The sequence below is a fragment of the Chenopodium album genome, chromosome 5 (assembly GCF_948465745.1).
Source record: "Chenopodium album chromosome 5, dcCheAlbu1.1, whole genome shotgun sequence".
In the NCBI taxonomy this organism is placed as follows: domain Eukaryota; kingdom Viridiplantae; phylum Streptophyta; class Magnoliopsida; order Caryophyllales; family Amaranthaceae; genus Chenopodium; species Chenopodium album.
Window position 1 is genome coordinate 12,260,377 of NC_137838.1, and position 14,932 is coordinate 12,275,308.

The window sequence follows — 14,932 nt, forward strand, 5'->3', positions numbered from 1 at the left end:
GGGTTTTGCGGGGGAACCCCATTCATCTATTTGATAAACATTTTTTGTTTATCTAATGGCAAATTTGTAATAAAAAGGAACAGTTTAATTGTACACATCATATTTGACTTGTTGACATATGATGCATTGTTGGTTGGATGTGTTGTGCTGGACATATGATAGTAACTCTGTTTGTTGGTTAGCTAACGATGTACCATGAAGTCATGAAGCTCCTTCTTCCTTCCTCCATTTCCATCCATCTTCTACCGACACCATTTTCACCATCTTCACTGTGTCAACCTCCACCGACCATTTTCGCCATCTTCACTGTGTCCACCTTCCATCGACACCATCTTCCTCGTCTACACCTTCCACCATCAATATTACCGACGACACCACTATCTCTGGCGGCTTCGCCGCCAAATTAAACGAAAATCCTATGAATAAAGGGTGAAATTAAGGGCATGGTCAACCCCAAAGGGTAGGGGTGACCATGTCCTCCATTAGATTTGTCATTGAGCTTGAGATTAAATTTTTATACGGGAGATTTCAATTAAAAAAAAAAAAAGTTAAGTTAAAAAAATAATTAAAAAAAAACAAATTATTACTACCCAACAATTACCGGTAATTGTTACTCCGTATTATAGGTACAAATAATCAAATTTCCATTAGTGACAGTTTAAGGATGAAATTTTGTTACACCTTAGCTTGTGAAAGGTTTCGGGCCAGGAAGGCGGTAAGCCACTTCATTTCACGGTTCTCACCTTTAATGATAAAACGAGTAATCAGTAAATCAAATATTGTAGGAGTTAATGAGAGTGAAAGATAGCTCAAGTGATTAGAGCTTGATTCGCGGTTTGAGGAGATCCTGAATCGATTCTCATTATTTGCCTTTGTGGCTTTCTAAACAACATCAACAACAAATAAACTCTTTGGGAAAATTTGTTCAAAAGGACCACTTAGGTGATTACTTTTGTTCAAAAGGACTAATTAAGACAAAAGTTGTTTTAAAGGACCACAAAACACACTTTGGGTTATTGAGGGGGACCAAGTCCTAATTTCAAGTAAGGGTCTGTTCACATTTAATGAACTGAACTGAACTGATTGGAGCTGAGCTAAACTGAACTGATTTGAGCTGAGCTAAACTGAACTGATTTGAGCTAAGCTGAACTGAACTGAATTGAGCTGAAATAAATATTTTATGAGAGAGGAAAATTAAGTATTGAACCGAACTGATTGGAGCTGAACTGAACTGAAATGAAATTAAGTAAATGTGAAAAGGCCCTAAGTCAACGCCGGACTCCGACGTTGAGTCACTCTTTGGGTTGAGTCAGTTTTTTTTTTTTTTCCTTTTTTGCCATCTTTTTCACGATTTCCTCTAACATTCCCAATTTTTATCCCAATTTTTCCATTTCTTCTTCTTTCTTTCTCCTCTAAGCTTTGTTCATGGCATTTACTAAAGTCTGCCATTGTTGGTGAGGTCAGAGCAGCGACAATTTAACAGGCTATTAAAGGTAAGTTCTTTGAACTCTCTCTCTTCCTGTCTTTTCTTGTTTTGGAGTCCTCACCATTTTTATTCAATATTTTTTTTTCGACCTTATCAATGGCAAAAGGAAAGGAAAAGGGCAAAAAATGCACAATTTTAAACCGACTTGATATTCAGCTACACTTAGTTCTCTTCATTTTGCCCAAATTCATGTTGCTGCAAATTCAATTTTAAATAAACACAAAAACGAACAACATCAACCAAAATTGCAGAAATTCGACAAATTCGAAAAAATTTCACAATGCTTATACATTATGTTACTTGTCCTCAATTGCATTGTGGATGTATTTGTTAGGAGAAAGAGGGCGCAATAGCACATTCCAATCTATTTGGGGTTTATATTTTGAGGAGAGAGAAAGAAGAAATGAAAAAAAATTGGGTGCAATTGGGAATTTGGGGGAAAATCGTGAAAAAAGTGAGGAAAAAAAAAAGACTCAACTTAATGAGTCACATGCCTGGCACGTGACGGTCAACGCCGGAGTCCGGCGTTGACTTGCCTTTTAATTCCTAAATTCTGATTAATTGGTATTATTAGTTTATGTCTGTTAACCCAAATTATATTATTTCACACTCAAACATTTCCATCCATTAGTAGTGATTAAAATTATGCCTATAGACAAGATTGTGGAAATGTTGCCCCTTAATTGATGAAGATTAGCGTGATTGATATCTTAATTTTATTGCTCTACTAGATCTCTTATCATATTATAGTTTGTTAATTGATATTTAGGGAGGAATTGTTTGCAACTACAGCTCCAAGTTATGGGAATCATTGAAGATGGTACTGCAAAAGGATTTTTACCTAGTGAGGAATTGTTTGCAGTACACTACCCTGCATATCCTTCATCCATGTCGCGTGCTGTCGAAACCCTTGGTGGAATTGATGCAATTGCTAAGGTAAATTGTAGAGTTTTAAAACCAATTCAATGCAACAAATATTTAGGGTTTTAGGAATTGTTCTTTGAATTCAAGGTCAATTGATGTAATTGATAAATGTTTAAAGGTTTATCTTTTTTTTCTTTCCCATACAAAGCCTAGATTAAAAAAAAAAATGTCAAATTACCTGCTTTGCTTGCTTCTGAATACTGCTAAACATTTTATTTATTTATTTTTTTTTTTTTTTGGTTGTGATCAGATGAGATGCAAATCGAATAATATAGCATATAAAGACTGGTCAAAGATTATGTTATATGACGTATCATATTTCAAATCATAGGTTATGTTTGACTTTGGTGGGCTAATATAACCGTAATTTTCATTTACTCTACCATAGTTTACTTGTTAAAATTGTGATTTTATGAAAATAATTTATATAATAAGTCTAGCAAATTCTTTCTAGGGACAATTCAATAGTAATTCTTGTTTTGCTTTAACTACCAGATTTGAGTCGGTTTTTTAATACTGAAACGTTGTATCACGTACGTAGAATCTGCAAAATTTGAGCAACTTAGTTGATGGTTACTTTTGCTTTCATTGTGTGCAGGCTCGCAGCTCCAAGTTAAACAAATTGGAGCTTCGTTTTCGTCCTGAAGACCCATGTTCACATCCTGCTTTTGGCCAGATTTATCCTTGTAATAATTTGCTGTTGAAAATATCCAAGGGGAATAGTGGGGGTATTCAAAATAATAATTGTTGCAGCAGCCAATCCAAGGATTGCAGTTCTGAAAAATCTGAAAAGCCTAATGTTCTCTCTGCCGATATTGTTGCTAGAGTGCCAGAGGCTTATAATTTTACTGGTGAGCAAACTATAATTTATTTCTCTCTTTGAATCAATTTGTATCGTTTGATTTGAGACATTAATAGAAATTTGATGCAACGTGTAGTTAACTAGGGGGGGGGGGGGGGTGAGGAGGGGATGGTCTTCTTACAAATGATTTTTGTATTTATTTCTTTAATAATAATGGTTAGGATTCTGAGATATCACTGAACATGAAATAAAGAATTCTCAATGTATATATGTTTGTATGTGCATTGAATACTGCATATGTATCTTCTCACTAATTCACATAGGGAAGGCATACTGAGGAATTTAATACACCAAACGCGTAGTTTTTCTTTTGAATTTGTTTTAGCAAATGTGAGCTGTCACTTGTGACTTGTCAGAAAAAAAAAAAATAAAAAATCTTGTGCTGAATTCAGTTTTTATGATTCCACACTAGACTTTCTAACTATTGATATTTTTGAACCGCATAGCTAGAAAAGCTAAGATTTGTGTCATATGATCTCTGAAGAAAAAGCTAAGCTTCCTAAATCAATTGATTTGTTTTGAAGACTTGAAATTATGTGTATAGTGCCAGACTACTGTATATATTGATTTTCAAAGAGCTATTATTTGTCTATGTTTCCAAAGAGCATGAAAGAAAAGTGAATCAAGGACTCGTAAATTTTGTCCTCAATGTACTTTTCAGTAAAAGTGAACAAGTCTTGAAATGACTCAGATGAGGTTTAAATGTTGTTGTAATGTTAAGTATTCTGTTTATTTATTTAGAATGTGGTTATGTCAGGCATTCTAAGCTATATTTAGATTACAAGATTTATTTATTCCTCGTTTCCTAGTCTTTGAAGATTCTCCTCCTCCCTTTTTTTTTTGTTTCCGTGCTAGCGGTGCTACATAGGATATCAGGTTATCACTCTCTATAGAGGTTCCTACTTACCTTGTGAGTCAACATCTCTGCTTATCTAACTTCTTGCAGGAAGACTATAACTTCACATTCTCTTACTTTGGACCAATATTTTTTCTAAACAACAGAGACAGAGTTGCCTTAAGCACTGTTACATAGATCTGTTTATGATTTTTGAAGATTGATTTAACCAAAGATGTCTTTTTCATAGCATCTTTGAACTTCACTTGGTTCCACAGCCATCGATCTTAAATGTGATCAGGGTGTCTAATTAAATTAGATAGTTCAGTAAGTGCAGTCATATTTCCTGATTTTTTTTTTCAAATGTAGGAATGGTGGATTATCAGCATGTCCTTGCTGTACATGCTGATGCTGCACAGAGGAAAGGAAGCTATAATGAAGTGAAGGGGCCATTTGGTAAAATTGTTTCCTTTTTGTGCAAGTATGATATTTATATTTTGTATTCAATTATTTATGTTCTCATTATTCGACATTTACTTTCACAGAAAAGGGAGATCTTGGTGATGCTGATGATGAAAATTTGATGATGCTGGTACCTCCACTGTTTTCACTGAAAGATGTTCCCGAGAATATAGTGTAAGCTATAGGTTTTGCTTCTATGAGCATTTCAACGTTGAATTAATAGGGGTGGTTGAGCAAATTGCTTGTGCTTTGTTTTTTTGCTGTGTATGTTGGCGTTGTTGAACTGTTTTTCCTAAGCTCTTATCATTATAGATTTAACTCCTGTTGTGATTTAGTGTCGTGAACTTGTGATTGTCTTTTTTTCTTTTCCCCAGTGCACCTTTTATTTTGTTTTAAACTATTTAAGATAAGTAAGGATATGCTTATAAGAAAATATTGGATAACCACCTTTGAAGTTCATGTATGAATAATCTACAACCAGAAATTTTAATGATGAAGTTTCCTTTTGATAAATATGGATAATAATGAAAAAAGGATCTATTTACTTGGTCTTTTATTTCCCAGTGCACCTTTTAATTTGTTTTGGAATTTTGAAGATAAGTTAGGATATCCTTGTTTTAATAATTGGGACAAGGTGCATGAGAGAACTTTGGATAGCTAGCTTTGAAGTTCATGTATGAGTACAATCCAATCAGAAACTCTAACGATGAATTTTTCTTATAGATAATATGGTGTGCTTTGGTTTCAATAATACTAGCACACTACTATATTGTGTTGGTCATGGCTGTTTCAATCTTATTAAAACTGAACGTCTGAATATTAGGGAGAGATTCAAGACTGTTTGAACTCATTTGTTATGCCTTCTTATATGCTTTTTAGGTTGAGGCCATCAATCACATTGAGTTCCAAAAAGAAACAGGAGGGAGTTGTACAACATCGGTGGGAGGTACTCTATTTTTCTTTGCTGCTCCTACTCTTTATTGATGGGATATACGACCAACCATTAGTTTGAAGTGAATATGTGAGCTATGTTTTTTGTTTTATAGATGACTTTGGTTCTTTCTATGGAGCACAAAGTCGAGATTATCGATGTTTAGATCATTAAAGAGTCAAAAATTTCTCAAATTGAAGAGTTACATGTATATTTCATGTTCATATGCATATGTGCAATCCAATTAGGTTTCATCTTGAATGTTATAATATTGAACCATCCTTTAGACCTTAGTGTCTATCTCTATGATGGCTGGACAACCTATTATATGCTGGCAGGCGGCAGCAGCTTGTAAGTTGCATAGTATGTGGCAGTCACATTCTCACAGACATCTTCATGGCATCCTTTAGTCTCTGCTTGAAGTTCTTGCAGTGACATGATTATATCAAGTTATTTGTGCGTACTTATATTTGGGGGATTATAAGCTGTAATGCTGTGTTTTAGCCATTATTATCAATCTCATATACACAAATAGATTACTGAGTCTGCAATATGCATACAGGTTTTGGTGACATAATTGATGTAATTGACATTTTGAAAGGCTCCGAAGGGTTTTGTAGAAAGTAAAATTTATGTACCTAAATTGGGTCTCAGGTAAGAGGCGTGGTTTTAATTTATCTGTCACAGGTCGATAATTTATGATGCACACAAACTTTCTACTTACTGCAGATACTCTATTTATAAAAAGACTTTCAAACTACATTGTTGATACTTGCTAGTGACTGCTAAGAGTGCTAATATTTTGAAGTTGAGGTTGTCTTGTGGGATACTTCTACATATATTAGCACTAGAAGGGGTAAGGAAAATTAAGCACTAGAAGGTTTAAAGGAAAATTTTCCTTGCTCCTTAAACATCTTATAGGTTGTAGCTGCTGGGGTCAATGGTCTCATTACATTGGGATTGCCAAAGCCTAGGCATAGTTTCCAAATCTATTGATTGATCACTATACGGTTGCTTTCGTTTTACTATGTTGTCATTCTTATGATGACTGAAATTAAACTGATTTCTGATTCTTGGCTGTAAAAATAACTGCTATTTTGGCTCATGTTTCTGGAAATACTTGGACTTAGAAACAGTTAGTCCTCCTTATGTTTGTCTGTGACTCTGTGAAGGTGGGTTACATATGCCGAATGACTGATATTCCTTTTTCCTTTTATGCAGATGGAGATTGAACCATGTCTAGCTATCGATTTCAATATCAAAGATATCCTCACTTGGAGATATATTTCTGAAAACCTTTAGTGCTTATATTCTTGTGAGGGTTTCCGAATTTATTGCATTTTCCATCTGATTGTCTGATATTCATTATGAGATTTATTTTCCTTTGTTAGAGAATACTTATAAGTTACGTCACATGTTCAAATTTTGGTATACAGTGTTTCAATTCTAACTTGAAATATCTGTACTATCTACCTATTGAAGGCACTTTATTGTGCTCTACTACAATTAAAAGTACACATTATTATCCATCTTTCCCTGTTGCTTAGTAGCACTTAACTATCATACAGATTCCTAAAAGGGTTAACTGGGAGGAATACATATCACGAGGATCAGATCAATGGAAATGGCAGATGGTTGTGTCTAAATTGTTTGATGAACGACCCATTTGGACAAGAAGCTCTATCCATGAACGCTTGTGTAAAGAGGGTCTGAAATTTGGAGACCATATGCTTAAGAGGTTTACTCTGTCATTGTTATCTTAATGCTCTTCTTTCAATGTTGATGTGGCAAAAATCTGTAGGATTATATATGTACAAAATTTCATTTGTGGCTTTTTATTCTGCTGTTTGGTGGTACAGGCTTCTTTTTCGGAGTGCATACTACTTTGGAAGTGGACCGTTCCACAGGTTCTGGATCAGAAAAGGTTATGATCCTCGCAAAGATCCTGAATCTCGCATGTAAGTTCATTTATAAATACATCTATGGTGCTAAATAGCCTAAATTACTGTCTTTATCCTATTTGCATTGTGCACTGAGAGTTGTTCTTGTTACACTCCTACTTATGTTCGAGCTGGCAGGCCATGGTGAGTCAAGTATCATAGATCAAATCAAGCAACTGCTTGATGATTTCTATTTTCCACTCATGACATATTGATAATGCTTCTAAAAACAAATTTTGCATGAAATTTTATTATTATCATAATTTTGTTATAATATCGTCAAAGTTGCCTACGTGAGTGTCTTACTTGGAAAATTTATGTTATTACATCACCTGGTAGATTTATGTATGTTGTGTTTACGATTAGTAGCACTTTGCTTATGCAATAGAAACAATTGTGAATTTGTAATATGAGGTTCAGCTTGAAATTTTTAATTTTTTTCCGCAAATATTTTTATACATCTTTTTACTTGAAGACAATAGGATGAAGATGTAGAATGATGATTAGTTCATTAGTTTATGTCTGAAAAAAATGCATCTTTTGGACTTATGTCCATTTATCTTTCTTTCGGGTCACATTGGGAGGACATTCATCAATCTCTGCATTACAGTTTTACAGTTTGATTTGGGCAATGTGTACACCCCTAAATGCCCCTTTTGAGGAATGCTCTGTTTTCTTTCAGTTTCTGGAAAAAAAAAAAAAAATTCAGGAAGCAGCATTAAATTTCATGAGCCATTTCTGGATGATTGCTTGGCTTAATAACTCCTGAATTTATAAACAATTGAATAAGTCATCTTTGATGTTTTTTTCTTTTCCTTTTTTTTGGGAGATTGTTCTGTGCCTTCTGGCTTAATTGGCCACGTGAACCTTTGATGTCTCTGAGACTGCTAATTTGACTGCAAGGATCTCTTTTTCAATTTCTACATGTCATTTGAACTCTGGAGAGGTGATAGTTAACCTAAGTTAACCTTAGATGTCACTGAGACTGCTAGTTGACTGCAAGAATTTCTATTTCAATTTCAATGTGTCATTTGATCTACTGAGGGAGATAGTTAACCTTGGTTAACCTGAATTTTAATTTTACTATTGTAAACTTTGACAGATATCAAAGAATTGATTTCAGGGTTCCCCCATCTTTGAGAGGGTATTGTGATGCTGCTAGTGGGTAAGTTAGCTGTTTGATTTGATCTCTAATAATGTAGTTTAGTTTTTGTTTCAATGTGCGATTCTGATTTCTGATGACATTTTGATGATTAATGTTTAGGTTATGTTTTCTGTGGTATTTGTTCTGTTCTATTATCATAGTCGATGTAATTAATTGATTTAAAAAATAGTTACACTTGTTTCAAAAAAATAAAAATAAAAATGGTTACACTTGCACTTATTCACTTTGGATAATATGACCTCTTATTGTATTATTCTTTTCTTATAATATACTACCTCCGTTTTTTTTTAGTTGACATGTTTTGTTTTTAGCACTATTCACATACTCCCCTTTGACCGTGTTTTGTGCTTTATACGTGATGAAAAATATAGTCATATGGGATCTTGTTAGATTCGTCACAATGTTTATTTTCAAAATATCAACTTTTCATAATTTTTGCTTATCGGTAATTAAAGATATTAATGATTGAATTTGTGCATAGGAAGTACTACTGGACATTATTTTCATTATCTTTTTCTTATAATATTCCACTTTTTTCTCTTTCCTGTCTTACTTTTCCAATGAAACCTTGGCTCTAAATCTTCTAATGAAATGAGAAGTGTAACCATTATTTCCAATTGAAAGCATATTAGCTATGACATCTTAATTAGATGGTTACATTTGGTTTATTAAGCAGGTATTAAGGAAAAGAAGTTGGGAGTATGTATAATGAGAATTTTTATTTTGGGAGTAGTTAAACATTTTGTTAAGTGGAAATATTTGCTTTGGGAATGGGAATAGTTGCATTGGAAGTAGGTAATACGAGGGTGTAAACACAAATTTTGAGTCTGCGAAATAGTCAAAATAAATGCAACAAATATAATTTTTATTAATATAACAAATTTGAGTACAATCTCTAATGTAATTCACTGATTCGATTTCCACGCTACGTCGTTAGATGACTTGATTTGTTGTAGTCAAAACTGGAATTCTTTGATAGAGGGCCGAAAAGGCTTGATCTCGATCAAGGTTGGTCTTCTAGAATGGAACGGCACGTCCGGTGCTTGTTATTCTTCTTCTAGTTCTTGAGATTGGTTTTTAGAGAAGTTTAGAGAGGGTTTTTGAGTAGAGAGGTTTTTTTTGTAGAGAGGTTTTTCTCTGGATTTTTCATATGTGTGAAATGAGGGGGGAGAGTTCTATTTATAGAGTTCTCCCAAGCTAGGGTTTTAAGGTAACCACTAAATGGGCCTCATATCCACTTCCACCTCCTTTCATAAATAACCCGTTGGACTTTATTAATAATTAAATGAGTCTAACTAAAACAAATAACATGGGCCAAAGTAACCCAGATTAATTATTTAGTCAATATACCCGAGTCAACAATTTGACTTTGACCCAAACAATAAATAACGACACTTGATAAAATTTCCGTGCCTACAGAGGGTAAGTGTGTGAAAATATGGTGGTAAATGCGTAAAATAAGTATTTTATTTTATGAAAGTTCAGAAATGTAACCATAGAAAGGATACACCCAAGATAGAATACGTAACCATAGGAAAGTGAGGGAGTAGTAAAAATAAAGTGCTTCAAAAAGTTGAAAATTAAATCAATTTTAATTTTTTTGAAAAGTTTACAGGTCAGCAATTGACCTACCGTAAAGTTGTATTATTTGAAAAGAAGTAGTATTAGTAAAAATAAAGTGCTCAAATATCCATAGTTAACTGATTTTTGTTTATCTTGTAAACATTTGTTTTACAGAAAGAAGCATAACTGGGAGGATTTGTGCGCATTTCGGGTTTTTCCGTACAAATGTCAGACTTATTTTCAACTTTCTGAACTTGCCGATGATTACATTCAAAATGAGATACGAAAGCCTCCAAACCACACTGTTTGCACTGTTAGTCCGTTCTCTTATCTCTCTCTCTTTTTTTTTTTCTTTTTTTTTTTTTTTTTTTTTTTTGTGACAAATATTTAATTACATTACTTCCTAGTTCATCTATATAACTGCCAGGCTTCCAGCTGCTCAGCATTGGTTAACAATATCCTTCATTGCAATGCTTTCTAAGACTATAACTTTGGTGTTGTCTGCGTAATTGCTGTCTCTAATCTTGGCATAAAGCTGAAGCATATATTTGAAAACTGCCATGTTTATGCGGTATCAGGTTTATCATTATGCATTACCATGTGAGCTTTTGGAGCCACCTGAATGGATTTATTAGGATGAACTTAATTTATACAGTTATAGCACAAATAGCTAAAGAAATCAGTTTATAGAGGATTTACTATTTTACTTTGTAATTTCTCATTAGCTTCCAGCACCCTTGCCTTGTCATTAGTTCATAATCTTTGTGATTCCTTCATTTTCTTAAATGAATACTACTTTAGATGCCATATATCTATCATATGTTTATTATACAGGATCATTTCATTTCATCTTATCTTTTTTTTTTTCAATGCTATGCAGTGTTCAACGGGATGGTACACATCATATGTTCTTGATAGTTTAAGATTAGGTGTTGCAGTGAGGTTTTTATCAGTGTATCCTCTAGACGGTGCTGAATCTTTGCTGAAACGTGTTTCTGAAAAATTTGAGAAGTCAAAAAAGATGCGCTACCAAGTAAACAATCTCAAGCCCGGAGAAGAGGGTGAATTGCAAGCTAATCCAGGTTTATTTTTTATCACTTCTTCAGCACTCAGTAGGTTTATTGTTGATTAGCTTTCTTTTAATTACCAACTTACTCCCTCTATAATTATAGCGATACTTTGCTTTTATCAGTAGTAAATGTTTGCACTTTACAACTAGTTGTCGCATCTCAGCCTTCTCGGGCTATTTCCTTTGTAGTTTCGCCCATTGCTTGCTTGTCAGATATTGACTAATTTTGTCATAGCAGAGCTGACAGGTGATGAAGATAAAGGAGATGATGACGATGACGATGATGATGAAGACAATGAGATTGAGGATGAAGATGGTGAAGAGGAATTGGACATAAATGACACTGTATACCTGGTGAGATTCATACACTTAGTGGTTTTGGTCCAGATTTTTCCTCAACTACAGGCCACGGTTGGGTTAGATGATGTTAATATGCTACGAGTAGATATCTGATTTGTATATATCCCCTTTCTAACGACGTGTGTTTTGTTCTATGTAGGATGGAGACGATGCTGATTTCACCCTGCAGTCTGATTCCTGTATCCACCTATTGTGCTATTTTTTGTAATAATACTTGTAAACCTAGTTGTGGCCATGCCTTGCAGAAGTGAAGCTGTGCCGATTCTGTCTCTTACAATACAATGTCTTTAATTCTTTATTGTTGTATGTAGCTTTTTCCCCTTTAAGATACATGTTCAACACCAATTGTATCTCCTTTACATAGTTCAGATTTGGGTGCAGAGAACATATCAAGAAATTACCTGCAGGAACTATTTGAAAGCTTTCCATCTACAGGAGCTTCTAATCAGCAGTTGGATGGTGCAGATGTCGGGGAATATCAGATATATGAACAAGACAGTGATGGCAACTACTCTGATGACTATTAAGGTTTGTATCTGCATAAATATTCTTATGCTACAGCCTATGATTCGATTTTTTAAACCTGAAATTCACATTTGTATGATTGTATCTGCTCTCCATGAACAGTGCAGGGAGAGATGAGGACTGAAGTCGAAAAAGTGTCATTCATCTGCTTGCTAAAATGACAGCTTCAAATATGCAAATTTGATTCTGTTTGCACCGGGCCTCTTAAGGTTCACTGTATTGCTAACCTCCAGCCTTCCAAGTTTGGTGAATAAATAACTAAATAAGGTTTGAGAAGGGCTGTAGGAAATTTTAGATAGAAGTAAAAAGGGCATTTGTGTAGCCGATCCCACTTATGGGATTAAAGTTTTTATTGATTGATTTAAAAAGGACATTTGTAGTTACACTTTTGAGTTTTGACTAATGAGTTATTCTAGCATTTTTGGCAATTTTTTTCCCTGTTGGTTCTGTCTTGGCTGTCTTTTTAATGATTACATGGTTACACACTTACACCCAGTCTCACCGGGTAATTTCCTTTTTCTTTTGTCCGTATTGGCTGGTATACAACTTTGAACAGTCAATTTTTTCATTAATAAAATACTAACTGTACTAAGGATAAAATTGATTGTGGGAAGAATTGGTTTCAGCTATCTTTATTTGGAAAATATTGAAATAAACTCGTCAACATCTAACTTACTACTCAACGTTTTCACAAGTTCAGCCAAAAAAAAATAATAATATATATATATATATATATATATATATATATATATATATATATATATATATATATATATATATATATATATATATATATATATAAAATTGTTGTTAATTTTGAGGAGTTGGATTTCAAATGATGGGTTTTTAGATTGAATTTTAAACTAGATTAGTCTCGTGCGATACACGATTTAAACAAATAAAATATTCTAAATTTGTTTATTTTCTTACATCAATTTTTTTTTTTAAAAAAAATCCCAAAATTAATAATACATCCATTAAATATTTTTTTAAAACATATAGAGTTTATAGAAAAATTGAATGATGAAATACGATAATAATAATAATAATAATAAATATAGCTAATTTAAATTTTAATTAAATAAAATAAAATTTATAAAATAATGACATTATGTATAATTTTGGAGGGAAAAAAATTCAATAACAACTTGACATGTGTCTAGGATGATTTCAGCGGTTGTTATTTTAGTATTATTTAGTTATTGGTCCAGGCAATGCCCTGGGTCATTATAAATTTATTACTTTAAGAGGTTTTTTTTTTTTTTTTTTTTTTTTAGATAGCTTAAGTAGTTAGTTGTTTGTATGAGGTGGTTTGACCCTCCATATAGGGTAAATGATAAATCAATCCAATGTGGAAAAAAAAATGTAATTGATAAACCAAATATGTATAAATGTCAATATATATACTACGAGTACTCCATAATGCACCCTAAAAAATTACTCTATAATTACAACTGTAATATATATAAATCAAAACTTTTACTCTATAATTACAATCTTATGAATTAATGCATAAATATATAGAGTAATGTTTAGTTTCTTACAAATTTTATTATTATGCAATTATTAAGGAGTTACATTCCAAGCTAGGGAAATTTAAATAGAGTGTTATGTATATGAAGTGTTTTTCAATTAAACAAAACATTAATATATATATATATATATATATATATATATATATATATATATATATATATATATAGAAGTTATGCATATATTGAGTTTTCAATCATTAATGAATTTGTATGATATGGCGTCACAAAATTGGTGACACATGGCAAAATAGCATGTCTTGCCATAGTTCTAAAGCGGTTGTTATTTTAGTATTAACTAGCCTTCTGGCCCGTGCAATGCACGGATTGTTTATAGGTATTTAATATGATTTTTAATTTTATAATACTCGTATATTTTTTTATTGGAAAATTAATAGTTATAAAGAAGAATAAGGGGTGAAAATTGAATGTAATTGTAGAAAATATTAAGTTGGGGGAAAGTGAACAAAACATTCATTCATGTATTGAATTAAAGCTAGTGTATTTTTTTTTTTAATATGAGAAAGATTAAATGAAATGACATGTGGCATTGGTGAAAAATTTAATTTACATGTGGCATCATGAGGATGAGGTTTGTATTTTTAAATACTAAGTATAGATATAGATATAGATTATAAATGGACTAATGTTTTAATTGGGTTGGAATTGGGCCAATTCTAAAACCAAATGTTTGGATTACCCAAACATGAAAATTTGGCCAAATCTAGCATTTCAAATGACATACTTTAAACCAAATAGGCCATGAAGTATTTCGAAACATGCATTGGAATGATACATTATGTATATTTATCTTTATATGATTACAAAGATAAATTAAAGTGATTTACTTCCATTTTTTTTACTCTGTAAATCAAAATTAATCAGTGAGGAGAACTGATACTCCAAGTAGTTTCTTAAAAAGTAAAGTGCAATATCAATTCCAACACCGTTGCAAAGAATCAGTCCTAAGGCAATAGCAGCATCGTGGCCTGGTGGACGCCCAAGGGCTGCCACCACCACCAACAACAAATTTCTTTTCTTACAGGGCTTTACTTTGAATATGATTCTCATTGAACACTCATTTTAGCGCGTTATCTAGTGCACACTTGTACATAGAATCATCAAAATAAAGTTTAAAACTTACCCTGTTGAATATTCTAATGCTGGAGATAATACAAATTTGAATAATTAATAAAACTGAAAATCATTGACAAATGCTGAGATGATACAAATTTGAATAATTAATACTAATGATTGGTTTGCAAAATGTACAAAATA

The 14,932-nt window shown here is 32.8% G+C and overlaps 1 protein-coding gene across 2 annotated transcripts; it reads left to right on the forward strand.

Moving 5' to 3' along the window:
* Nucleotides 1-1,352: 1,352 nt before the first annotated feature.
* LOC145630452 (uncharacterized) lies at nucleotides 1,353-12,550 on the forward strand. Of its 2 annotated transcripts, none has more exons than XM_081682707.1 (16): nucleotides 1,353-1,493; nucleotides 2,256-2,422; nucleotides 3,009-3,261; nucleotides 4,477-4,563; nucleotides 4,653-4,743; nucleotides 5,449-5,515; nucleotides 6,722-6,764; nucleotides 7,067-7,238; nucleotides 7,360-7,458; nucleotides 8,543-8,605; nucleotides 10,343-10,481; nucleotides 11,049-11,250; nucleotides 11,476-11,591; nucleotides 11,737-11,776; nucleotides 11,967-12,125; nucleotides 12,225-12,550. In XM_081682707.1, exons 2-15 carry the CDS (start codon nucleotides 2,288-2,290, stop codon nucleotides 12,122-12,124), a joined length of 1,665 nt encoding a protein of 554 aa, XP_081538833.1. In that variant the 5' UTR covers nucleotides 1,353-1,493; nucleotides 2,256-2,287; the 3' UTR covers nucleotide 12,125; nucleotides 12,225-12,550. The 2 variants fall into 2 exon arrangements, with proteins under 2 accessions (XP_081538833.1, XP_081538834.1); XM_081682708.1 differs by having other exon boundaries at nucleotides 1,361-1,493; nucleotides 2,237-2,422.
* Nucleotides 12,551-14,932: the final 2,382 nt, after the last annotated feature.